Source organism: Stegodyphus dumicola, chromosome 3 (assembly GCF_044657685.1).
Source record: "Stegodyphus dumicola isolate Sdum_Otavi_A_Nest chromosome 3, ASM4465768v1".
NCBI lineage: Eukaryota > Metazoa > Arthropoda > Arachnida > Araneae > Eresidae > Stegodyphus > Stegodyphus dumicola.
The window spans coordinates 46,622,837-46,643,234 of record NC_140770.1 but is presented as its reverse complement, the minus strand read 5'-3'; the positions used below and the strand labels follow the sequence as shown (position 1 = coordinate 46,643,234).

General features: G+C 35.1%; 2 protein-coding genes across 6 annotated transcripts in view; one reads left to right on the top strand and one right to left on the bottom strand.

Annotated features, from left to right (window-relative positions):
* The window catches only part of LOC118194729 (histone-lysine N-methyltransferase SETMAR-like), a 33,359-nt gene extending 17,068 nt beyond the window's left edge, over positions 1 to 16,291 (top strand). For all 4 annotated transcript variants that reach the window (XM_085812842.1, XM_085812839.1, XM_085812840.1 and 1 more), the window contains exon 3: positions 9,440 to 16,291. In XM_085812842.1, the coding sequence (XP_085668968.1) occupies positions 15,478 to 15,963 (486 nt within the window). In that variant the 5' untranslated portion in view covers positions 9,440 to 15,477 and the 3' untranslated portion in view covers positions 15,964 to 16,291. The remainder of the gene's footprint in view (positions 1 to 9,439) is intronic.
* Positions 16,292 to 17,677: 1,386 nt separating this feature from the next.
* The window catches only part of LOC118194727 (EF-hand domain-containing protein 1-like), a 65,391-nt gene continuing 62,670 nt past the window's right edge, over positions 17,678 to 20,398 (bottom strand). For both annotated transcript variants that reach the window (XM_035365916.2, XM_035365917.2), the window contains one exon: positions 17,678 to 17,910. In XM_035365916.2, coding sequence (XP_035221807.1) covers positions 17,815 to 17,910 — 96 coding nt within the window. In that variant the 3' untranslated portion in view covers positions 17,678 to 17,814. The remainder of the gene's footprint in view (positions 17,911 to 20,398) is intronic.

The window sequence follows — 20,398 nt, the reverse complement described above, 5'->3', positions numbered from 1 at the left end:
TTAAGTATGACAGAGTTAGTTATTGAATTTTTAAATATTCAGCTGTTTTTAAAACTACTGAAGAAAATTATTCAATTAGTATGTGATTTGAAAATACTATTTTTCTCAATGTGTTAATCATATTATATTTGATATAGTGTGATATATTTCATAAGGATAAAAATTTGATTTCATGTATTTGATAAGGGTGGAAGTTAGCTAAAAATCACAGGGGTGTTATTTACAATGATCAGTTTATTTTATTGCTGTATTTCACATTTTATAATATTTTACTATTTAATGGGTCTGTTAATTGTGTTTATCTAATGCTTTTTCTTTCACATACATAAATTTGAATTCTGTTTTATATTTTCTTTCAAATTCACTTTTTATCAAATTTTTTAATAAAATAATGGTTACTATTTCTCCTAACTGAGCTCTTCATTTTCTGTTTATTTATTATTTTTTGTTCTGTAAAATTTACTTTATTTAAAAAGTAATGTGTTTGCTCCAAATTTCAGAATTCGAATATCTGAAGCCAGTTTTGTTTAACCACATTATATTATTCAAAATTTTAATAATAATACAAATACAGTTTAAAAAAGTAGTTTGCTTCATTATTAATAGAATATCTCGTTCACTGAAAAAAAGTATCCAGCAAAGTCATCTCAAATCTGCACCCATGCTTGTTTTAAAATACAGTCAAAAGTCTTTAATCCGGACGTCCATAATCCGAAATGATATATAATCTGGACCTCAAAGCTACAAACTGTGCATAATACCTGTATGCATGCGCCATGCACACATGCGTTTATGCACGCGTGTTTAATATATAACGGACAGTATAAAGCTAAGCTAAAATTATCTAATTATCTATTTCAGTTACTGTTGCAGATTGCTTTGTTCCTTAATCTTCTAATTCGATCGGGCTTATTATTTTTTGCAAACTGTTAGAGCAATTTTATAAAAGTAAGCTTGAACTTTCAATTATGTCAAAAAGAATTTTCGATTCTGGAGCTGCCGAAGGATCTACAAAGCGAAAGCATGTTTCAATGTCCATCAAACAAAAAGTTGAATTGCTGCAGAAAAGGATGAAGGCATGTCCTTTGTTTCTCTAACCATTCCGAAATCTGTTTATCAATTTCACGCTGCTCTGCCGGGGGGGGGACGTCGCGGCATGCAATGAACTGGAAGTTTATCTGTCAGCACTATCCTCATCTTCAGGGCAGATGTTTTTATTTTATTCAGCTGATAATTCCTTACTAAATGTAGTATTTCATCTCGATGTACTCCGTTTTTGATAATCATCATTATAAATATCACGAATACACATCAAATGGTTTTCTGATTGCAATTTTCTAATTTCGACTATGCGTAATGTATGCTTTACGCATGCGCGTGTTGAAAGAAATGTTTAATAAAGTAAACAAATAAATATTAGGCCTTTTTTTTTTTTTTTTTTTTTTGTAAATTTTGATACCCATTGGATAATAATTGCTCTTTACTTCATAAATTCTGGTTTCATATTTTTAATTTTATAATTTCTGCATGCCATCTTACCAGATTTAAATTGATGATCTACAATCCGGAATCGGTGAAATCCCGACAAGTCCGGATTAAAGACTTTTGACTGTATATCATAAAAGTTTTTAATCCAAAGGGGCAATTTGCCCAAAAGGACTATTAATTTTGTTTTGGCATTTTGCATTGAAATCACGGTTCACTTTTCAAAAATATTCCCACCAAATATTGTGGGATATATATGCAATATATATGCACTGTATTATATTTAAAGAGATTAAATAATGAAGAATCTGCAAAAATGTATGTATGTTTCTCGCATTATGATAAAACAGCAGTAGCTAGAGCCATCAAATTTTGAATAACATAATCTTCCACTAAATATGGGCATCTAGAAGCTCAAATTTGAAATTTCTTTCATTATCTATTTTATTTGTTGGAAAACTTTAAAGAATTTTTGATTGACAAACTCAACGATTTCAAAGCAAGCAATGGCAACACTGTGTGGGAAAAAAAAAAAAACAACTATTTTTATCTCCCACGCGTGAGACTGTGTATCCGAAATCCTAAAGATATGCTTGTTTTAAATTATTTTGCAATATTGCTGTTGAATTGATTTTTATGGTTTAAGAGCGAAGAACATGATATTTAATAAATAAATGTGGCATACAAAACATTAAAAAAAAGTTCTTTGGGGCATAATGTAATCTGAAGGCTTTCAGATTTTTTTTTTTTTTTATCCCAAAGGGCATTAGCCCGGAAGGCCTATTAGTTTTGTTTTGGCATTTTGCATTGAATCACTATAAATGACATATAACTTTTCAAATTGTTGCCACCAAATATTATCGCCATGTATTATATTTAAAGAAATTAAATACAGTCAAAAGTCGTTAATCCGGACTCGTCGGGACTTCGGCGATTCCGGATTATCGATTTTTCCGGATTATAGATCATCAGTTTAAATCTCGTAAGATGGCATGCAGAAATTCTAAAATTAAAAATATGAAACTGTAATTTATGAAATAAAGAACAATTATGATCTAAAGGGTATCAAAATTTGCAAAAAGAAAAAGCTTAATATTTATTTGTTTACTTAAATAAACATTTCTTTCAATGTAAGTTGTTTAAGTTTTGCTTCGTTTCATGTGATAATACTTTCTCTTTAATTCTATTAAACAGACATAATTTGTTGTTCAGTTACAAAGTCCTATAATTGCTGTTCAAGTCCTATAATTGCTGTGTCAAGAACACCGACTAATTTGTCAATCGAAATTTTTAAATTTTTTCGTTTTCAATAACCTCTGTTACTTTTCTTCGCTATCGGAAGCGAATTATAATGACGAGGAACTTGTTTTAAATCATATCAAAGACGGAGCATATCGAGATGAAATACTACATTTGGTAAGGAATTATAAGCCAAATAAAATAAAAACATCTGATCTTCAATTATAAGCCAAATAAAATAAAAACATCTGCCCTGAAGATAAGGATAGTGTTGACAGATCAACTTCCAATACATTACGCGCCCGCCGCGCGGCGTCCCCCCCCCCGCCGAGCAGCGTGAAATTGATAAACAGATTTCGGATTTCAAAACATACTTTCGCTTTAGATCCTTTACATATTAACAAATATATATCGGAAATTCTATTTGATATAATCGAAAGTTTAAGCTTACTTTTATAAAATTGCTCTTACAGTCTGCAAAAAATAATAAGCCGGATCCAATTCGAAAATTAAGGAACAACGCAATCATCAACATTAACTGAAATAGATAATTAGATAATTTTAGCTTATACGTCCATTATACATAAAACGCGCACGCGAAAACGTATTCTGCACTTGCGCACACTCATATGCGCAGTCGTAAAAGGTCTTACGCGCACGCGTAAACGCCTATGCGCATGTGTCAACGCGGCGCATGCGCAGAAAGTTTTTAGTTTTGAGGTCCGGATTATAGATCATTCCGAATTATGGGTGTCCGAATTAACGACTTTTGACTGTAATGAAGAATCTACATAAATGTATGTATGTTTCTTGCATTGTTTTAAAACAATGGTATCTAGACCATTTTCTATTCCATGGTATCTAGACCATCAAATTTTGAATAACATAATTCTGCACTCGAATAGAGGCATCTGGAAGTCCGAATTTGAAATTTATTTTATTATCTATTTCATTTGTTGAAAAACTTTAAAGAATATTTTGATTGACAAACTCAACGATTTCAAAGCGAGCAATGGCTACACTGTATGGGGGGGAAACATTTTTATCTCCAGCGCACAAGACTGTATAGTGAAAGTTCTAAAGATATATTCATTTTTTTAAATTATTTTGCGATATTGCTGTTAAACTGAATTTAGGGTTCAAGTGCGAAAAACATGATATTTAATAAATAAAGGTAACACAGAAAACGTTTAAAAAAACAACCGTTTGAGTGTAATAATCTAGCTTTTTTTTTTTTTTATATATATATATATATATATATATATATTGTGAATAAATATTAACATTGAAATTCATTCACTTGTGTATTTTTTAAAAAATTTTTAGATTAATTTTAATTTGCTAAATTGGTGATTTATTTTCATGGTTATGTTTTGCACTTGATTTACTAATGCTATCTGAATTTAAATGATATTGTAGATTAATTCAAAAATTAAATCTTTTATATGTTTGCACATTTTAAAATTATTTTAACTTTAAATTTGCTTTTTACGTAGTTACATGTTTGTTAAAAATTTAAATTTAACATTGAAATTATTACTTTTCAGTTCATGTAAACCAGCATTTATTTTTATTTCTTTTCCCAGAAGTCACTTTTCCTTAAATGCTGTTATATTCTGAAAATAATGAAGCTGCATAAAAATGCCAAATAAAATCACTTTGTAGTCAGTATGCAAACTCTGAGTTATCTAGTAGTTAGCAGTCAACATGTTGTAGAAAAAATATTTAATTTTGTTCTTAATTTTTAGAATTAAACAAAATGTTTAAATCTTCAGAGAGATATAAAATTAACTAAATAAACTGATATAATACATTTATTCTCTATACAACCAAGATAAATCATTATTATGTAACTAGTTCTTCAAGGGTTTCAGAAAATGTTTCTTTTTTATTTCCTTTTACGAAGCACTGTAATCACGAAAAATTCTGAGCTTCATATTTCAATGAAAATATCCATTTTGACTGCTATTGAATGCAATTTAATGATGTTTTTGCAGGACATCTGTGTGTAAGGACAGAATAAAGGACTCTTTTCCCCCCAAACGAATTATAAAACTGATTTAATAGAGATTCAGAAGAGATTTTTTGTGGTGCTTATACGTATGTACGTATATATTTCTCATAATTGAAAAATGAGTTGCGTCAGAGCGTTGAAGCTTTGTATACAGGACTGCTGTAACATGTAGCTGTGCACCTCCTTTTTTTGGTTGCAATCGGCCGCACCAAAAGTATGTATATCCATTCTGCTATTCAGCTCAATGAGCTCAGTTTTTTACTTCCTTGTATGAAGTAAAAAGGAAGTATTGTAATAGCAAAAAATTTCGGGTATCATATTTCAAGGAAAATATCCATTTTGACCGCTGTCGAATGCAATTTAACAATGTTTTTGCTTGACATCTGTACGTAAGGACAAAATAATGGACTCTTTTCCACAAAAAAATTATAAAACTGATTTAAAACGAATTCTGAAGAGATTTTTTTTCGTGGCTTCTGTAAATACGTACACATGTATCTCGCATAACTCAAAAACGAGTAGCCTCAGAAAGTTAAAATTTTGTATATAGGACTGCTATAACATGTAAAAGTGCATCTCTAGTTAAATCCTAGTATACGGTACAGCCTTCGTGCGATTCTGAAAATTGACGCCAACTCCAAAATGACTCATTTACTGCTCATCATAATGTCGCCAAAATCCTATGTTGCCGTGTACTAAGATTAAACCAAAGCATTTTGGTTGTAATCGGAAGCACCAAAAGTATATAAATACAGTCAAAAGTCATTAGTTCGGACACCCATAATCCAGAATGATCTATAATCCGGACCTCAAAGCTAAAAACTATCTGCGCATGCGCCACGTAGACACATGTCCATAGGCGTTTATGAGTGCACGTAAGACCGTTACGACTGCGCACATGCATGTGCGCAAGCGCAGAATATGTTTTTGCGTGTGCGTTTTATGTATAACGGGCGGTATAAGCTAAAATTATCTAATTATCTATTTCAGTTAATGTTGATGATTGCGTTATTCCTTAATCTTCGAATTGGATCCGGCTTATTATTTTTTGCAGACTGTAAGAGCAATTTTATAAAAGTAAACTTGAACTTTCAATTATGTCAAATAGAAATTCCGATGCTGGAGCTCCCAAAGGATCTACAAAACGAAAGTATGTTTTGATGTCCATCAAACAAAGAGTGGAACTGCTGCAAAAAATGGATAAAGACATGAAGAAGGTGACAGAGAGGTTAGTGAAAACGAAAAAAATTTCGATTGACAAGTTAGTCGGTATTCTCGGCACAGCAATTACAGGACTTGAACAGCGGAACTTTGTAACTGAACAAGAAATTATGTCTGCTTATAGAATTAAAGAGAAAGTATTATCACATAAAATGAAGCAATTTAAACAACTTACATTGAAAGAAATGTTTAATAAAATAAACAGATAAATATTAAGCTTTTTTTTGTGTGTGTGTAAATTTTGATACCCTTTAGATCATAATTGTTCTTTATTTCATAAATTACGGTTTCATATTTTTAATTTTAGAATTTCTGCATGCCATCTTACGAGATTGAAACTGATGATCTATAATCCGGAAAAATCGATAATCCGGAATCGCCGAGGTCCTGACGAGTCTGGATTAACGACTTTTGACTGCATATGTATATGATTAAAGACATAAAGTAAAAAATTAAGAACTACAGTCAAAAGTCGTTAATCCGGACTCGTCGGGACTTTGGCGATTCCAGATTATAGATCATCAGTTTAAATCTGGTAAGATGGCATGCAGAAATTAGAAAATTAAAAATATGAAACCGTAATTTATGAAATAAAGAACAATTATGATCTAAAGGGTATCAAAATTTACAAAAAGAAAAAGCTTAATATTTATTTATTTACTTTATTAAACATTTCTTTCAATGTAAGTTGTTTACGTTGCTTCGTTTCATGTGATAATACTTTTTCTTTAATACTATTAAACAGACATAATTTCTTGTTTAGTTACAAAGTTCCGCTGTTCAAGTCCTATAATTGCTGTGTTGAGAATACCAACTAATTTGTCAATCGAAATTTTTTCGTTTTCAATAACCTCTGGGTCACCTTCTTCACTATCGGAAGCGAATTCTGATGACGAGGAACTTGATTTAAATCATATCAAAGGCGGAGTACATCGAGATGAAATACTACATTTAGTAAGGAATTATAAGCAAAATAAAATAAAAACATCTGCGCTGAAGATAAGGATAGTGCTGACAGATCAACTTCCAATTCATTGCGCACCACGGCGTGAAATTGATAAACAGATTTCGGACTTCAAAACATACTTTCTCTTTGTAGATCCTTTACATATTAGTAAATATATATCGGAAATTCTATTTGACATAATCGAAAGTTCAAGCTTACTTTTATAAAATTGCTCTAACAGTCTGCAAAAAATAATAAGCCAGATCCAATTTGAAGATTAAGGAACAACGCAATCTGCAACATTAACTGAATTAGATAATTTTAGCTCAGCTTATACCGTCCATTACACATTAAACGTGCACTCGTAAATGCCTGTGCGCATGCGTGAACGCGACGCATGCGGAGAAAGTTTGTAGCTTTGAGGTCCGGATTATAGATCATTCCGGACTATGGGTGTCCGAATTAATGACTTTTGACTGTAATATTTTGCAAAGACTAGAAATTGATGGATAATTAATGAATTTCAAATAATCATTGATCAATGATTATTTGAAATTTTATTCGAGGAAGTAAGTTTAAATGAAATGCAGGAAAAAATGCGAATAATTTAATATTCCGTACAAGGAAGTCATGGTGTACACATCAGCTAGTTTTATATTATTTTATACGTAGTAGATCTAGACTTAGGATGCAAGTGCATAGGTCTTAAACCTGAAAATATATATGTTTCTGGAACGCACATACTAAAAAAGGAAATCTAAAAGTTTTCAGATTTTATATTACGCCTAAAAGAGATTTTTTTAAAAACCTTTTGTGTCTTACCCTTTATTTATTAAATACCATGTTCTTCATGTTTAAACCACATGAAATTCAGTTCAACAGCAATATCACAAAATATTTTCAAACAGCAGATCTTTAAAATTTCCGATATGCAGTCTTGTGCGCTGAAGATAAAAATGGGTCCCCCCTTGTTTTCATTGCACACTTTGAAATCGTTGAGTTTGTTAATCAAAAATTCATTAAAGTTTTCCAGAATTTGAAATAAATAATAAAGCAAATTCAAAATTCAAAATTTGGGCTTCCAAGTGTCCATGTTCGGTTGAAGGACTATGTTTTTCAAAATTTGATGGCTTTCTTTAAATATAATACATGGTGATAATGTTTTATGGCAACAGTTTGAAAAGTGAACCAGCGCAGAAAGTGAAACGACACAAAATTGCCTTTTGAGACTAATAGCCCTTTAAGTCTAAAAAAAAAAAATCTGAAAGCTTTAAGATTTTACTTTTTAGCATTCTGTGGGTTACTTTTATTTATTAAATATCTTCTTTGCGCTTGAATCATAAAATTTAGTTCAACAGCAATATCGCAAAATAATTTTAAAATGAGCATTACTTTAGAATTTCCAATACACAGTCTCACGCGCTGGAGATAATGTTTCTTTCTCTGTACAGGTGTTACCTTTGCTTGCTTTGAAATTGTCGTGTTTGTTAATCAAAAATTCTTTTGATTTTCCACTAAATGAAATAAATAATAAAAGAAATTCCAAAATTGGGCTTCCAGATGATCACATTTGGGTGGAAACATACATTACTCAAAATTTGATAGTGCTAGGTACTTTCATTTTGTCAGAATGTGAGAAACATGCTTACATTTATGCAGCTCCTTCATTATTTAATTTCTGTAAGTATAATACAAGGTTGCAATATTTGGTGGCAACAGTTTGAAAAAACGAACCGACATTTAAGCTTTTCAAAGCAAAATTTCAAACTGAAATTAATAGCACTTCTGGACTAATAAAAAAAAACTGAAAGCTTTCAGATTTTACATTACGCCCAAGTGGGCCTTTTTTAACGTTTTGTATGTTACCTTTATTTATTAATACCATGTTCCTTGCACTTAAACCATAAAATTCAATTCAACAGCTATATCGCAAAATAATTTTAAAATGAACATATCTTTAGAATTTCCGGTAAACAGTCTCGCGCGCTGGAGATAAAAATGTTCCCCCCCCTTCATCCAGTGTTGCCATTGCTGGCTTTGAAATCGCTGAGTTTGTTAATCAGAAAAGTCATTAACATGTTACAAAATATGAAATCGATAATAAAACAAATGTCAAATTCCAAAATGCAGGCTTCCAGATGCCCATATTCGGTAGGAGGTTACGTTATTCAAAATTTGATGGTTCTAGGTACCGTTGTTTTATCATGCTGCGAGAAACATACATACATTTATGCAGATTCATTATTTAATTTCATTAAATATAACACAGAGCGATAATATTTGGTCTCAACAATTTGAAAAAGGAATTATCGCAAAATACCAAAACGAAATTAATAGTCCTCGGCAAATTCCCCCTTTGGACTAAAAAAAGAAAGAAAGGAGAATTGTAAAGTAGAAAATATAAATATAAATTTATATCAAGAACTTAACTTTATTTCAACTTTGCATATAAACAAATTCTACAGGATGTCGCAGCTCATTAAACAGCCAATTAATTCTTTGTAAAATAATAATGTAGATTTTATTGTTTTCAGATGCTTCCCTGGCCACCATTCACTCCTGATCTCTCACCAATCGAACACATTTGGGATGTAATTTGGAGGCCATTTGCAGACCTTGCCATTGCTGTGTTCTGAAAACGAACTGTGGCAAATGGTTAATAGGAAATGGAAAACTGTTCCTCAGAACACCATCCATAGTCTCATTGACTCTGTACCTAGAGATGTATTTCTTCGTGTATCGCCATCCAAAGTGATCTGAGCCGACGCTGTTCTCGCTGTGTATTATGCATATCATTTCGAAATAAAGATCACTTATGGTTCGTTGCTGTCTCTCCCTGTTTGCTGAATTTCATCACTTTCTAGCGGCTCTTTCTTGGTGTTGAATTTTCAATTTCGGGTAGTGTATAAAAAAATTTCAATGTCTTCTCATGCTTGGTTCACAGTTTGATGAAACCAGAAGGTAATGAATGCTTTAAAATTTAAGAAACAGTTAACCTAAATGGACTGGTGGACGATTGCTAACGACAGATGACAGTAGCAGCAATTGCAACCACAAAATGGAAAATGTGGAAATTCTTATAAATGCCAGGTTCAGTAACACATGTTGTACGTATGCAAATTTTAGATTGCCGAAGTTGTTTGTCACGTGATAGCGCTGATAAAAGGTATAAAGCATTTGACACATATTGACCGTTGTTGTTTAAAAGCAAAGTTTAACAAGAAAGAATCAGTTGACGAACTTGAAATTTTCAGTATGTCTTCTCGACATCATTTAGGTTAGGGGTCTTCAACCCGTGGCCCGCTGAAGGCATTTTGGTGGCCTCAAATTTGAATTTGAAGAACTTTAAGAAGTATTGATTTCAAGAAAAATTCCCTTGTCAGCTTTTTGTCGTAAAAAAACATCTTATTCATGATATTTGAAACATTTTATTGACATGCCTGATATTATTTGAGATAAAATTTACTGAAAAGGAGGAATTTTAGGACGTTTGCCTTAATTGTGACGACAGTTTGCCTGTGGTGAAGGAATACAACATTAAGAGACATTATGATACTAAGCACAGTGAGAAATATTCTGCATTGGAAGGTCATTCTCAATTTCAAGTGATAAGGTGAGTGAATTTTACTTCACCAAAGCAAAAATATATGTTCGTGTTAGTTGCATGATAGCAGAAAAACTGCTAAGCATGGAAAACCCTTTGCGTATGGAGAATTTGCAAAAGAATGTCTTCAGAGTGCAGTTGATGTGCTTTGTCCATCACAGGCTGAAGTGATATTGAATATTAGCTTGTCTGCACATAGAGGATCTCGCAACAGATATATTCAGTAAATTAAAATCCAAATGCAAAAAATTTGAGTTTTATTCTGTAGCAATGGATGAATCAACAGATACTGCACAAGTAGCCATTTTTATTCATGGCGTTGATAGAGACTTCTCAATTGTAGAGAAATTAGCCAGTGCCACTGCACTTAGTGCGCTGTATGAAAGGTATGACACAAGGACCAGATTTTTATTCGAGTCTGACACAAACTTTGGATAAATGTAATGTTGACTTCAGTAATATATCTGCTATAACCACCGATGGTGCTAAATCTATGACTAGAGAGAAAATAGGAGTAATAAACATTACTCAGATCTGATGTGAAGACAAGTGGAAATAATACTATGATGACTTTCCACTGCATCATCCACCAAGAAAATTTGTGCAAGAAATCCCTCAGACTTTGAACAACATGTTATGAATGATGTTGTAAAAGTGTTTAATTTCATTCGGCTAAAGGACTTAATCACAGGCAATTTCAACAGTTCTTAAGTGATTTGGAAGCTGAATATGGTGTTTTTGTGTATTGTTACGTTTTTTTTTCCCCTTCTTCTGACACCAGTTGTTGCGTTATTTTCTTCCTTCACGTTCGTGCGGGGTTTGTGTGGATTTGCAGTAAATAACGATGACACTTGATGAAGTATCGAAACACACTTTATTTGTCCAATATTAATCAGGACAACTCCAAAGTCACTTTTTACAGTCATCGAAAATCTACTGTAAACACGCTGGAACAATCAGTGACACAGCCTTCACACTGTCAGGCAATAACGGTGGAGACAGCTTCCTGCAAAGCACCCGACACTGCTTTCCGAAGTACTGCTCCCGACTCTGTTTGGTCGTTCTCGGAACTCCACGTACTCTCCACGCTACGACTCGCAATGCACTCGACGACACACAAAGCACAGCTCCTGACTCTCGGTTCAGTCTTTTCCGGAGCTCAACACGCTCTCTCGACGATGCACTAACCGCGCTACTCTACAAGACTCTTTCAGTGCACTCGCTGGCCGGCTGTCAACGCGATCACCTCCGCAGGGATTGACTCGCTAGACAAAACACACTCACTCGATGAGAGACGCACACTTACTGACTGCGGTCCAGCAGGGTTTATATAGCTTTCGGCTTGTGTTCGAGAACATTCTGGTCTAAACTGGTAAGAATTCATTCCAGAAGCCTCTCCATCCGTCCATAGTATACCGCCAATTTTGTCGCCAAACAAGCGATTTCTCGTCAAATGTGGCAACCCTAAAACTGCTTTGCGGGGAAGCTAACTCACTGCGCCTGTACATTTCGTAACAGTATTACGCGGAAGTACGTTGGTTGAGCCGAGGAAAGATGTTTCAGCACCTGTTTTCTTTCAAGAGCGAAGTTCAACGATTTATGGAATCTAAAGGGATATCTAATCACAAGTTCAGTGATGAGAAATGGGGGAGAGCCTTTGCATTTCTTGCCGATATTGCAGGTCATCTCAATGATTTGAACTATCACTTACTGGGAAAAGATCTACTTGTTCATAATCTTTATTACTTTCTGAAAGCTTTTGAGATAAAATTAATCCTATGGAATGTCAGTTGATAAATACGAATTCCACTCATTTTCCAAACTTAATGGAGTGTGTAAGGAACTATACAACATGGAATTCAAATAATTATCTACAATTTGAAATAGGAATTCAAAAGCAGATTTTCCAATTTTCGTGAAAGTAAAATTTTTATCAGATTTTATTGTTCTCCTCACCATTTTCAGTAGACGTTGGAAGTGTTCCAACTGAACTTCAATTAGAATTTATAGATTTACATTGTGACTGCAGCAAAATGCAAGTTTCCTGAAAATCCTAGATTAATTTACGTTTATTCGAAGTACATGATCGAAACAAGTATCCGGGAATTCGTAAACATCCACTCTTCATGTCTTCTGTCTTTGGCAGTACCTACATATGCGAACAGCTTTTTAGTAAAATGAAAATTCTAAAATCAAAAACAAGAACACGGCTGACAGACAGACATTTTGAGGAAACTTTAAGAATTGTCAAATTTCACATTACAACTTAAGTAACTACAATCTCCACTAGTAATGTAAGTTTTTTTTTTTTTTAAATTGTAAATGCATTTTTGCAACTTCTTTCTGTACAGTCAGTCATCTTTATATCTTTTTTTCATAGTTAAAAAAAGTTGCAAAACATTTTAATTCGATTTCCCTTTGGCTTTTTGGAACCAATGTACAATGTGTAACACTATCTCTTTGCTTAGAATGAATTGTAGTCTTGCAAAACAAACCTTCCTTTTTTATATACATATATAAATTTGACTAGACTTTCTTTCTTTTTTTTTTTTTTTTTTTTTTTTTTTGACAGGCATGTGGCCCGCGGATCTTTGTGAATTTGTTGATGTGGCCCTCGGGCGTGAAAGGTTGAAGACCCCCAATTTAGATGATTTTTAACCTGGCTGTGTTATTGGCAGGCTTGAAGAAGGGTGAAATACACTCCTTAAAAGTGAAATTGCATCACCAACAAAGAATGCTCGTAGCATCATGCAAATTGCAGGATCGAGAGTTGTGAGATAGATATACAAATGATTAAAAACAGACACATAAAATCATTATAAACCAATTTATTCAGTATCTAATGTTCCCACCTCAGGCAGCGATAAAGCCCGCAATCCGACGAGGCATGCTATCAGTGAGTTCATTGACGGTTGCCTGAAGTAGCCTTTGCCGAGCCAAATGTACTCCTGTGCGCAGATCATCCAGAGTTTGTGGCCAAGGTCCTCGGTTAATGTCATGTCCAGTGACATCCTGCAGGTGTTCGATGGGATTAGATCTGAAGAGACTGCTGGCAAGAGTAGGATGTCAGATCCGGTCAGGCTGTTAAGAGTAAGCCAACATGCGGCTTGGCATATTTTTGCTGGAATACCATATTGGGTGTGCCCTGCAACCAGGGCAGAACAACAGGCTCTACAACTTGTGTAACGTAGCGGTCCGCTGTCAAACTGCTGTTAATGTGTACCTGGGGCGTCTTGGGATCAAACATTATGCCACTCCAAACCATAATGCCCGGTGCAGTATCGGTGTACGCTCGGCGAAATGGCCTGTTTCTTAGCGTTATCCGGGTCGCCGCCATGTTCTTTGACATTTCTCCGTCATTTCTCCACAGCCAGAAACGAGATTCATCTGTGAACCAAACCCGAAGCCATTCGATTGTCCACGCACTATGATGCTGACACCACACCAAGCGTTTAGTCTTGTGTTCGGTTGTCAATGGTACCCCTGTGGCTGGTACCTGTGAACATAAGTATACTTCAATCTGTTGCATATAGTTTTGGGTGGACACAGATCCACCGGTCAACCGGCGTTGGACTTCACGTGACATGGAGAAAGGGTCTTCAATAGTTGACTGCTGAAATACGCCGGTCTATGCGCTCCACTTCCTCTTCGACGTGCACGTACACCTTCCTAAATCCATCTTGTGACACAACATTGGATGGTACTCACGTTGTGCCCAATACGAGTGACTATTGTGCGCCGCAACAAACCAAGTTTATGGAGTTCAATAATACGATCACGTTCCCCGTTCTTTAACTGATGTCGTCTCAGAGGCATTTTTTATGCTTCTTCGAAAGTCTCCAATGCTCCATAAATTCTCAGATGCTGTTTATGAGAAGGGAAAGTGGCTGAACTTTATAGCCCGCATGTGCTTACCACGTGATCCAATATGGGCCCAACTTTTATTATTTGTATATCCACCTCACAACTCTCGCTCCTGCAATTTGAATGACGCTATGTGCATTCTTCCTTGGTCTTTCCATTTCACTTTTGAGAAGTGTAAAACAGATGTTTCTAGGGAATTGAACATGAGATACAGTGTAGTTTCAAGGTTTTGGAAATCATTTCAAACAAATGGAATGTATAGCAAATGTTACCGGTGAGGTCATTGCTCGCAGTACGATGCTTGTAGAAAATAGGTACAAGGCGAGAAGAAAAAAAAAGGGCGGGGCAGTTTTATATCTTCCGTTCTACTGGGACAATTGACGAAATTCAGATTGCGCTTTTCAAGTCTCGAAAGCGCGCGACTTAGTACAAGGTCCGGCTATTAATTTCCAGGACTGACGTAACTGTAGGAAAACGAAAAGTCGGAAGATGACGCTAATGGCTGCATATTGAAGAGCGTTTTCTTGCGCATGTGTAGTGCAATCGGCGCCATTCTGAAGTAAGTGGTTCTGGTGGAAAAGGCGCATTAAAACGTAGCTCTTAAATTCCTATTGTCGAAGTGAAAAGGGAGCAAAGAATTAACATTAAATTTTGCTTCAAATTGGGCAAGACAGCTGCGGAAACCTACGAGATGTTAAAACAAGTTTACGGCGAGGAAGCATTATCTCGCTCAAGAACTTTTGAATGGTTTAAACGCTTTCGGGACAAGTGCGAAAGCGTCGAAGATGATCCACACACACGTCGGCCGCAGTCCGTACGCACGTCAGAAGCAATTGAAAAAGTTCGCGATATGGTGAAATGTGATCATCGATTGACTATTCGAGTACTCGCCAATCAATTCAACATGGACAAAGAGACGGTTCTGCGAATTTTGACGCAAGACATAGGCAAACGCAAGATTTGTTCGATTCGTTCCTCACAATTTAAGGGACGAACAAAAGCAATTGAGACTGGACGCATGTGGCGAACTTATCGACAACCCTGATGCTGACCCTGCTTTCCTGGATAGGATAGTCACGGAAGACGAGTATTGGTGTTATCAATATGACACTGAAACCAAGCGTCAAAGCTCCAAAATGGCGGTCTCCAAGTTCACCAAGGCAGAAAAAATTTCGATTTGAAAAGTCCAAAATCAAGGTCATGTTAGTCGCTTTCTTCGATTGCGATGGACTCATTCATCATGAATTTCTTCCTCCTAACATGACTGTCAATGGACAGTTCTACACAGAAGTTCTTGACCGACTTCGAAAACGAAATCGTAGAGTGAGGCTTCATTTTCAACAAAAAGGAAGTTGGCTCCTGCTACATGATAATGCCCGCCCAGAAATTGCGTTGCCTGTGAGGCGATTCTTAGCCCAGCATAGTGTCGTTGAAATGCAGCATCCACCATACTCTCCAGACTTAGCACCCGCAGACTTTTTCCTGTTTCTTAAGCTGAAAAATTCGCTGAAGGGAACAAGATTTCAGGATGTCGAAGCCATCAAGAAAACTGTAACGTCAGTATTAAAGAGCATTCCAAAAGGACTTTAAAACTTCTTTCCAAAATTTGTACAGCCGAGCACAGGCGTGCATTACGGCTGATGGGGATTACTTTGAATAAATGGCTATGTCTTTAACCTTTTTTTCTTCTGAGTTATTCCATGAGTCCTGGAAATTAATAGCCGAACCTTGTATATATATTAGATTTATATATAGCGTTGTTGTAACATAGGTATTTTGACACAAAATCGGACTTTTTCTGAAATAATATGCCAATTTTTTCCATATTTCAATTCTATGACTCAAATTATGCTTAAATATTAAATTTTGAGCGAAATTTACGGAGAAATTCAAAAATTCAGCTTGGCTTTTTTTTTTTTTTTTTAGTCCAGTTTTTGCCAAGAATAATTTACTTGGCGAACTTCTTAATTTATAGCAAACTATTTTCCCTTTCATTTTTCATCGTAGACGAGTGAGAAAAAAGTCATCGCTTATACTTCCAAATGATTTTAACAAAGTGCGTAAATCACATTTGGCGTTATTATCGCTCAAAAAAAAAAAAAAAAAAAAGATGCCAAATTTCAAAACGCTCCAACATGTAATTTCATGTAAAAAAAAAAAAAAAAAAAAAGATATTAAGAAATGTGTACCAAACTCAATTGGCATTGAGGAGCAAAAATGTTGCTAATTTCTTAAAAGTCATTAACATCATAGTCATAGATTTTAATAGCGGAATTATTAATTAGTTTTAGTTTCCTGTAAAAAATTTTTGCGATCTGGTAGTAATGTGTTCTTAATAGCTCAATTTTCAGTTCTCGTGAATTTTGCTATTTCTTACGTGCCAAGGTAAATTTGTTATCTGGCACAGAACACTATTATGTACCATTTGCAGTCTTTTTCTACTCGAACGATGGGAATGCACCGAAATAGGGCATGCAATAGCATAACATAGGAAGCAAAACGGATTTATAAATGAGAAACTTATAGTCTATAGAAAGAATACTCTTTCGAGCAATTAAGGGGAAAAGTTGAGCTTTACGTACTCGAAATTTCTAAATGATAGATATAATGTGTGGAGGTTTATGTGTGAGTATTACTTAGTATCACCACAAGATATGAGACTTGCTTATCCCAGGGAATAGTGGTGCCATAAAAATATGAGGTTATTCTTGAACGTTTTCTTCTTGGTAAACAAGATGACTTGGGTCTTGTCAACATTTACAGGAATTTTCCATTTTATTTAGCCAAGTCTGGAGCGTATGAATGTGCTTCTGTTAACGTTGGATAACTGGAGTAATAAATGCATTTTGTGTCAGGATTGCTGTGTCGTCAGCATACATTGTTGGTGTAGGTTTGGTGGTAATGTCATTTACGTAAATATTAAAGAGGAGTAGTATTCACGTAAATATTAATATATATCCCAAGGAGGAATCCTTGTAGAGCGACTGTTAGTGTAGCATGATAAGCGGACTATGTATCACATACATGAACGATAAAATGTCTGCCTGTCAGATAGGATTTACTTTGTTCAGTTCCGCCCCAGGTTTGAAGGAGAGCGCCCCATGGGACAGGTCTCAGGTTCTTCCAACTCTCTTTCCTTACCATCAATTTCTCAAGAGGACTGCTCGCCGTATATTTTCAGTGCCTCCATGCCTTCTCCGGGATTCGAAGCAGGGCTCCTCGGTATCGCAGTCGGCGTCACTAATCACTTTCTCCCGTTTGGTGGCTCTCGAAAATGTAAACTTAAGTATCATTTGCAACCGAATGCAATTCTGTAAGTATTGATTTTATTGTTGAAACATTAAAATGCTTAAACAATAATACAGTACTTAAACAAAATTTGATTTTATTCCTACAAAACCAATTAAGCATTTTAGGGCTAATTTGTTCTTGAAAATAAAACTAGCCTTCGTGGTCATGTCCCAACACAGGTAAAAGTATCTTTCCAACTTCTTTCATATTAGTTCTGTTCTTTTGGTCGGTGCATATGTCAAGGACCTGAAAAAAATTAGAAGCATTTTTTTCAAAATGGTATAAAGAGACATTTGTAACATATCTGAATACACACAAAATATCGGAAAGTTAAATATAATAAATAACAAATTGTATCTCATTAATGAATACAAATATACAACTGGTGTGCAAAACTTAAGCAACAAATTCACTTTTCAACATCCAACAATGAAATTATTGAAAAGAGCTTTTTTCGATCAATACAATGAAAAACTAACTCAATAGAATGTGATGTATAAGTAAATATCAGCACTTTGACATCAGACGATATGTCAGGGCACACAAAACATGGGGAGTCAGCGCGCCTAGTGCAAAGCAACTTATAAAGAAAAAAGGGAGGCGTATTTCCTAGCATTTTTCTGCAAGCGATTCATTGTGCAACTGAGATTTTACCTGCAGTATGACTACAAGAAAACATTAGGACGTCTTTACACTTGGCACAGTGATTGGCAAGCTTAAATGAGGTCTGTCGCCCAAGAACTTGAAATTGATAAAAGTATTGTTTCACGATCTTGGAAAGCCTTCCAAAAGATTGGTGCAGCTGTAAGAAATATTGATGGTGGTCGGTGAAGAAAAACAACAGAGACCGATGACGAATATATCTCCTTACAGGGGAAAAGACATCGAAACCAGACATCGGGCAACATTGCTGAGCAGTAGTGCACGGCGACAGGTGTCTCGGTTTACTATGGCCAGGCAACTTCATAAAGGTGTCCTAGTCACCCTTCATCTTCAACGCTGCATGCCATTGATAGCAACCTATCGGCGTCACTGTTTACAGCGGTGTAGAGAGCACAAAGACTTAAATCTTCAATCAGTGGAACCACGTCCTTTTTACCGATGAGAATCATTTCAGCCTGATAAATGATTTCCGGCACCAGTTAGTATGGAGAGAGGTGGTGACATGCATTTATCCCTCTAGCGTCAGGGAAAGAGACCGCTGAGTGGTCCTGGAGTGCTTATATGGGGAGGCATTATGAAAAACGGAGCTCAATATTCGCGACAGAGTTTCTCTTACCGGAGATCGTTAAAGTGATGAAATTAGTTTATGGATGACAACGCATGGCCACACAGGACTCATGCTGTTAAGGAGCTTCTGGAAAGTGAAGATATCTACAGAATGGATTGTTCCGTGCTCCGGATGTAAATCTCAATGAATATGTATGGGATATCTAAGGGAGACGTAAATAGCGACATTATCTTATCTTCAGGAGAGCACCAGATAACTGAAAAAGATGCATCCTGAAGAATGGAACGCTGATCGAAGATCTATTAGTTAATCTGGTGTTGAATATCGACAGACGTTGTAACTCAACCATTGTAGTTAGGGAATGTATCTCTTACTAAAGCTGTTTAGTTTGTTGTTCTCCCTCTTGGCCACTTTTTTTTATGTAACTCGTTTTGTCAGTAATGCCGTTTTTCTCTTCTTCCCATGCTGTTATGCATCCTCCCCCCCCTTTTTTTTTTCTACTATACTTTTTTCATTCTTTAAGTACTACATTGTGATTCTGTAGTATAAATTTCATGTTTCCAGTTCCCCCCCCCCCGGTATTACGGCGAAAATCAGGAAAGTTGCTTAAGTTTTGCATAATAGTGCATATTCATTTCTTTCATAACTACGCTAAGCATTTAAAAAAATAATTTTCTGTTAGTATTGTGGATCAGCAGTAAAATTTTAAAGTAATACAATACATGTTTAAGCAGACTAAGATAATATTGTTAAAATAATTATAAGTTTTCGTCATTAGTAAAAATTAGAGAAATGTTAAGATTTATGATAATGATATGTAACCATAAAGGCAATAAATATTAATTGTTTAAATTGAAGCCTTGTATTGGGAGTAGTTGTAATCATAAGAAACATTAAGTGTCTTTTCGGGTAATACATGTTAACTGCATTACTTTGCAGTCGCAAAAGCTTCCCTAGGCATTAGACAAAAAATAGGTAATTTACAATCATGTAATGTTACTTTTTCGAAACTTTTATTGCAGTTTCATATAATTATTGTTCTAAATTCCTTCCGAAGTGTTTACAGGCATCACATTTCTTCACAACAGAAAAACGTAGGAAGAATAGGAACTTACTTTCATGCTAATGTATAAAAACAGAAGTTTGTATGAATATTTATTACTGTGTAGAATCCACTAGGATAATTCCTGCGTGAGAACTGTAAGAGTAGTAACTGCACAGAAGAAGGGTTTAACTTATTATTAACCTTTATTAACTCTTTAAACTTTACAATGCGTCACAGCTCGACGCTAACAAACTACACCTCTACTTGGTCGGAAACTGAAATTAAGAACTAGCTAAAGATTTAAGATATGTACATATCGTCGAACTGAACTACAGGGCTCAGAATACTTCCTGTTTCTTAAACTCCCGTCGAAAACTAGTGGCAGCAAATAAAATGCAATTAAGGGTCACGCAAACCAGCAGCAGCTCTGGGGAGGAGTAATGGCAAACCGCACATTG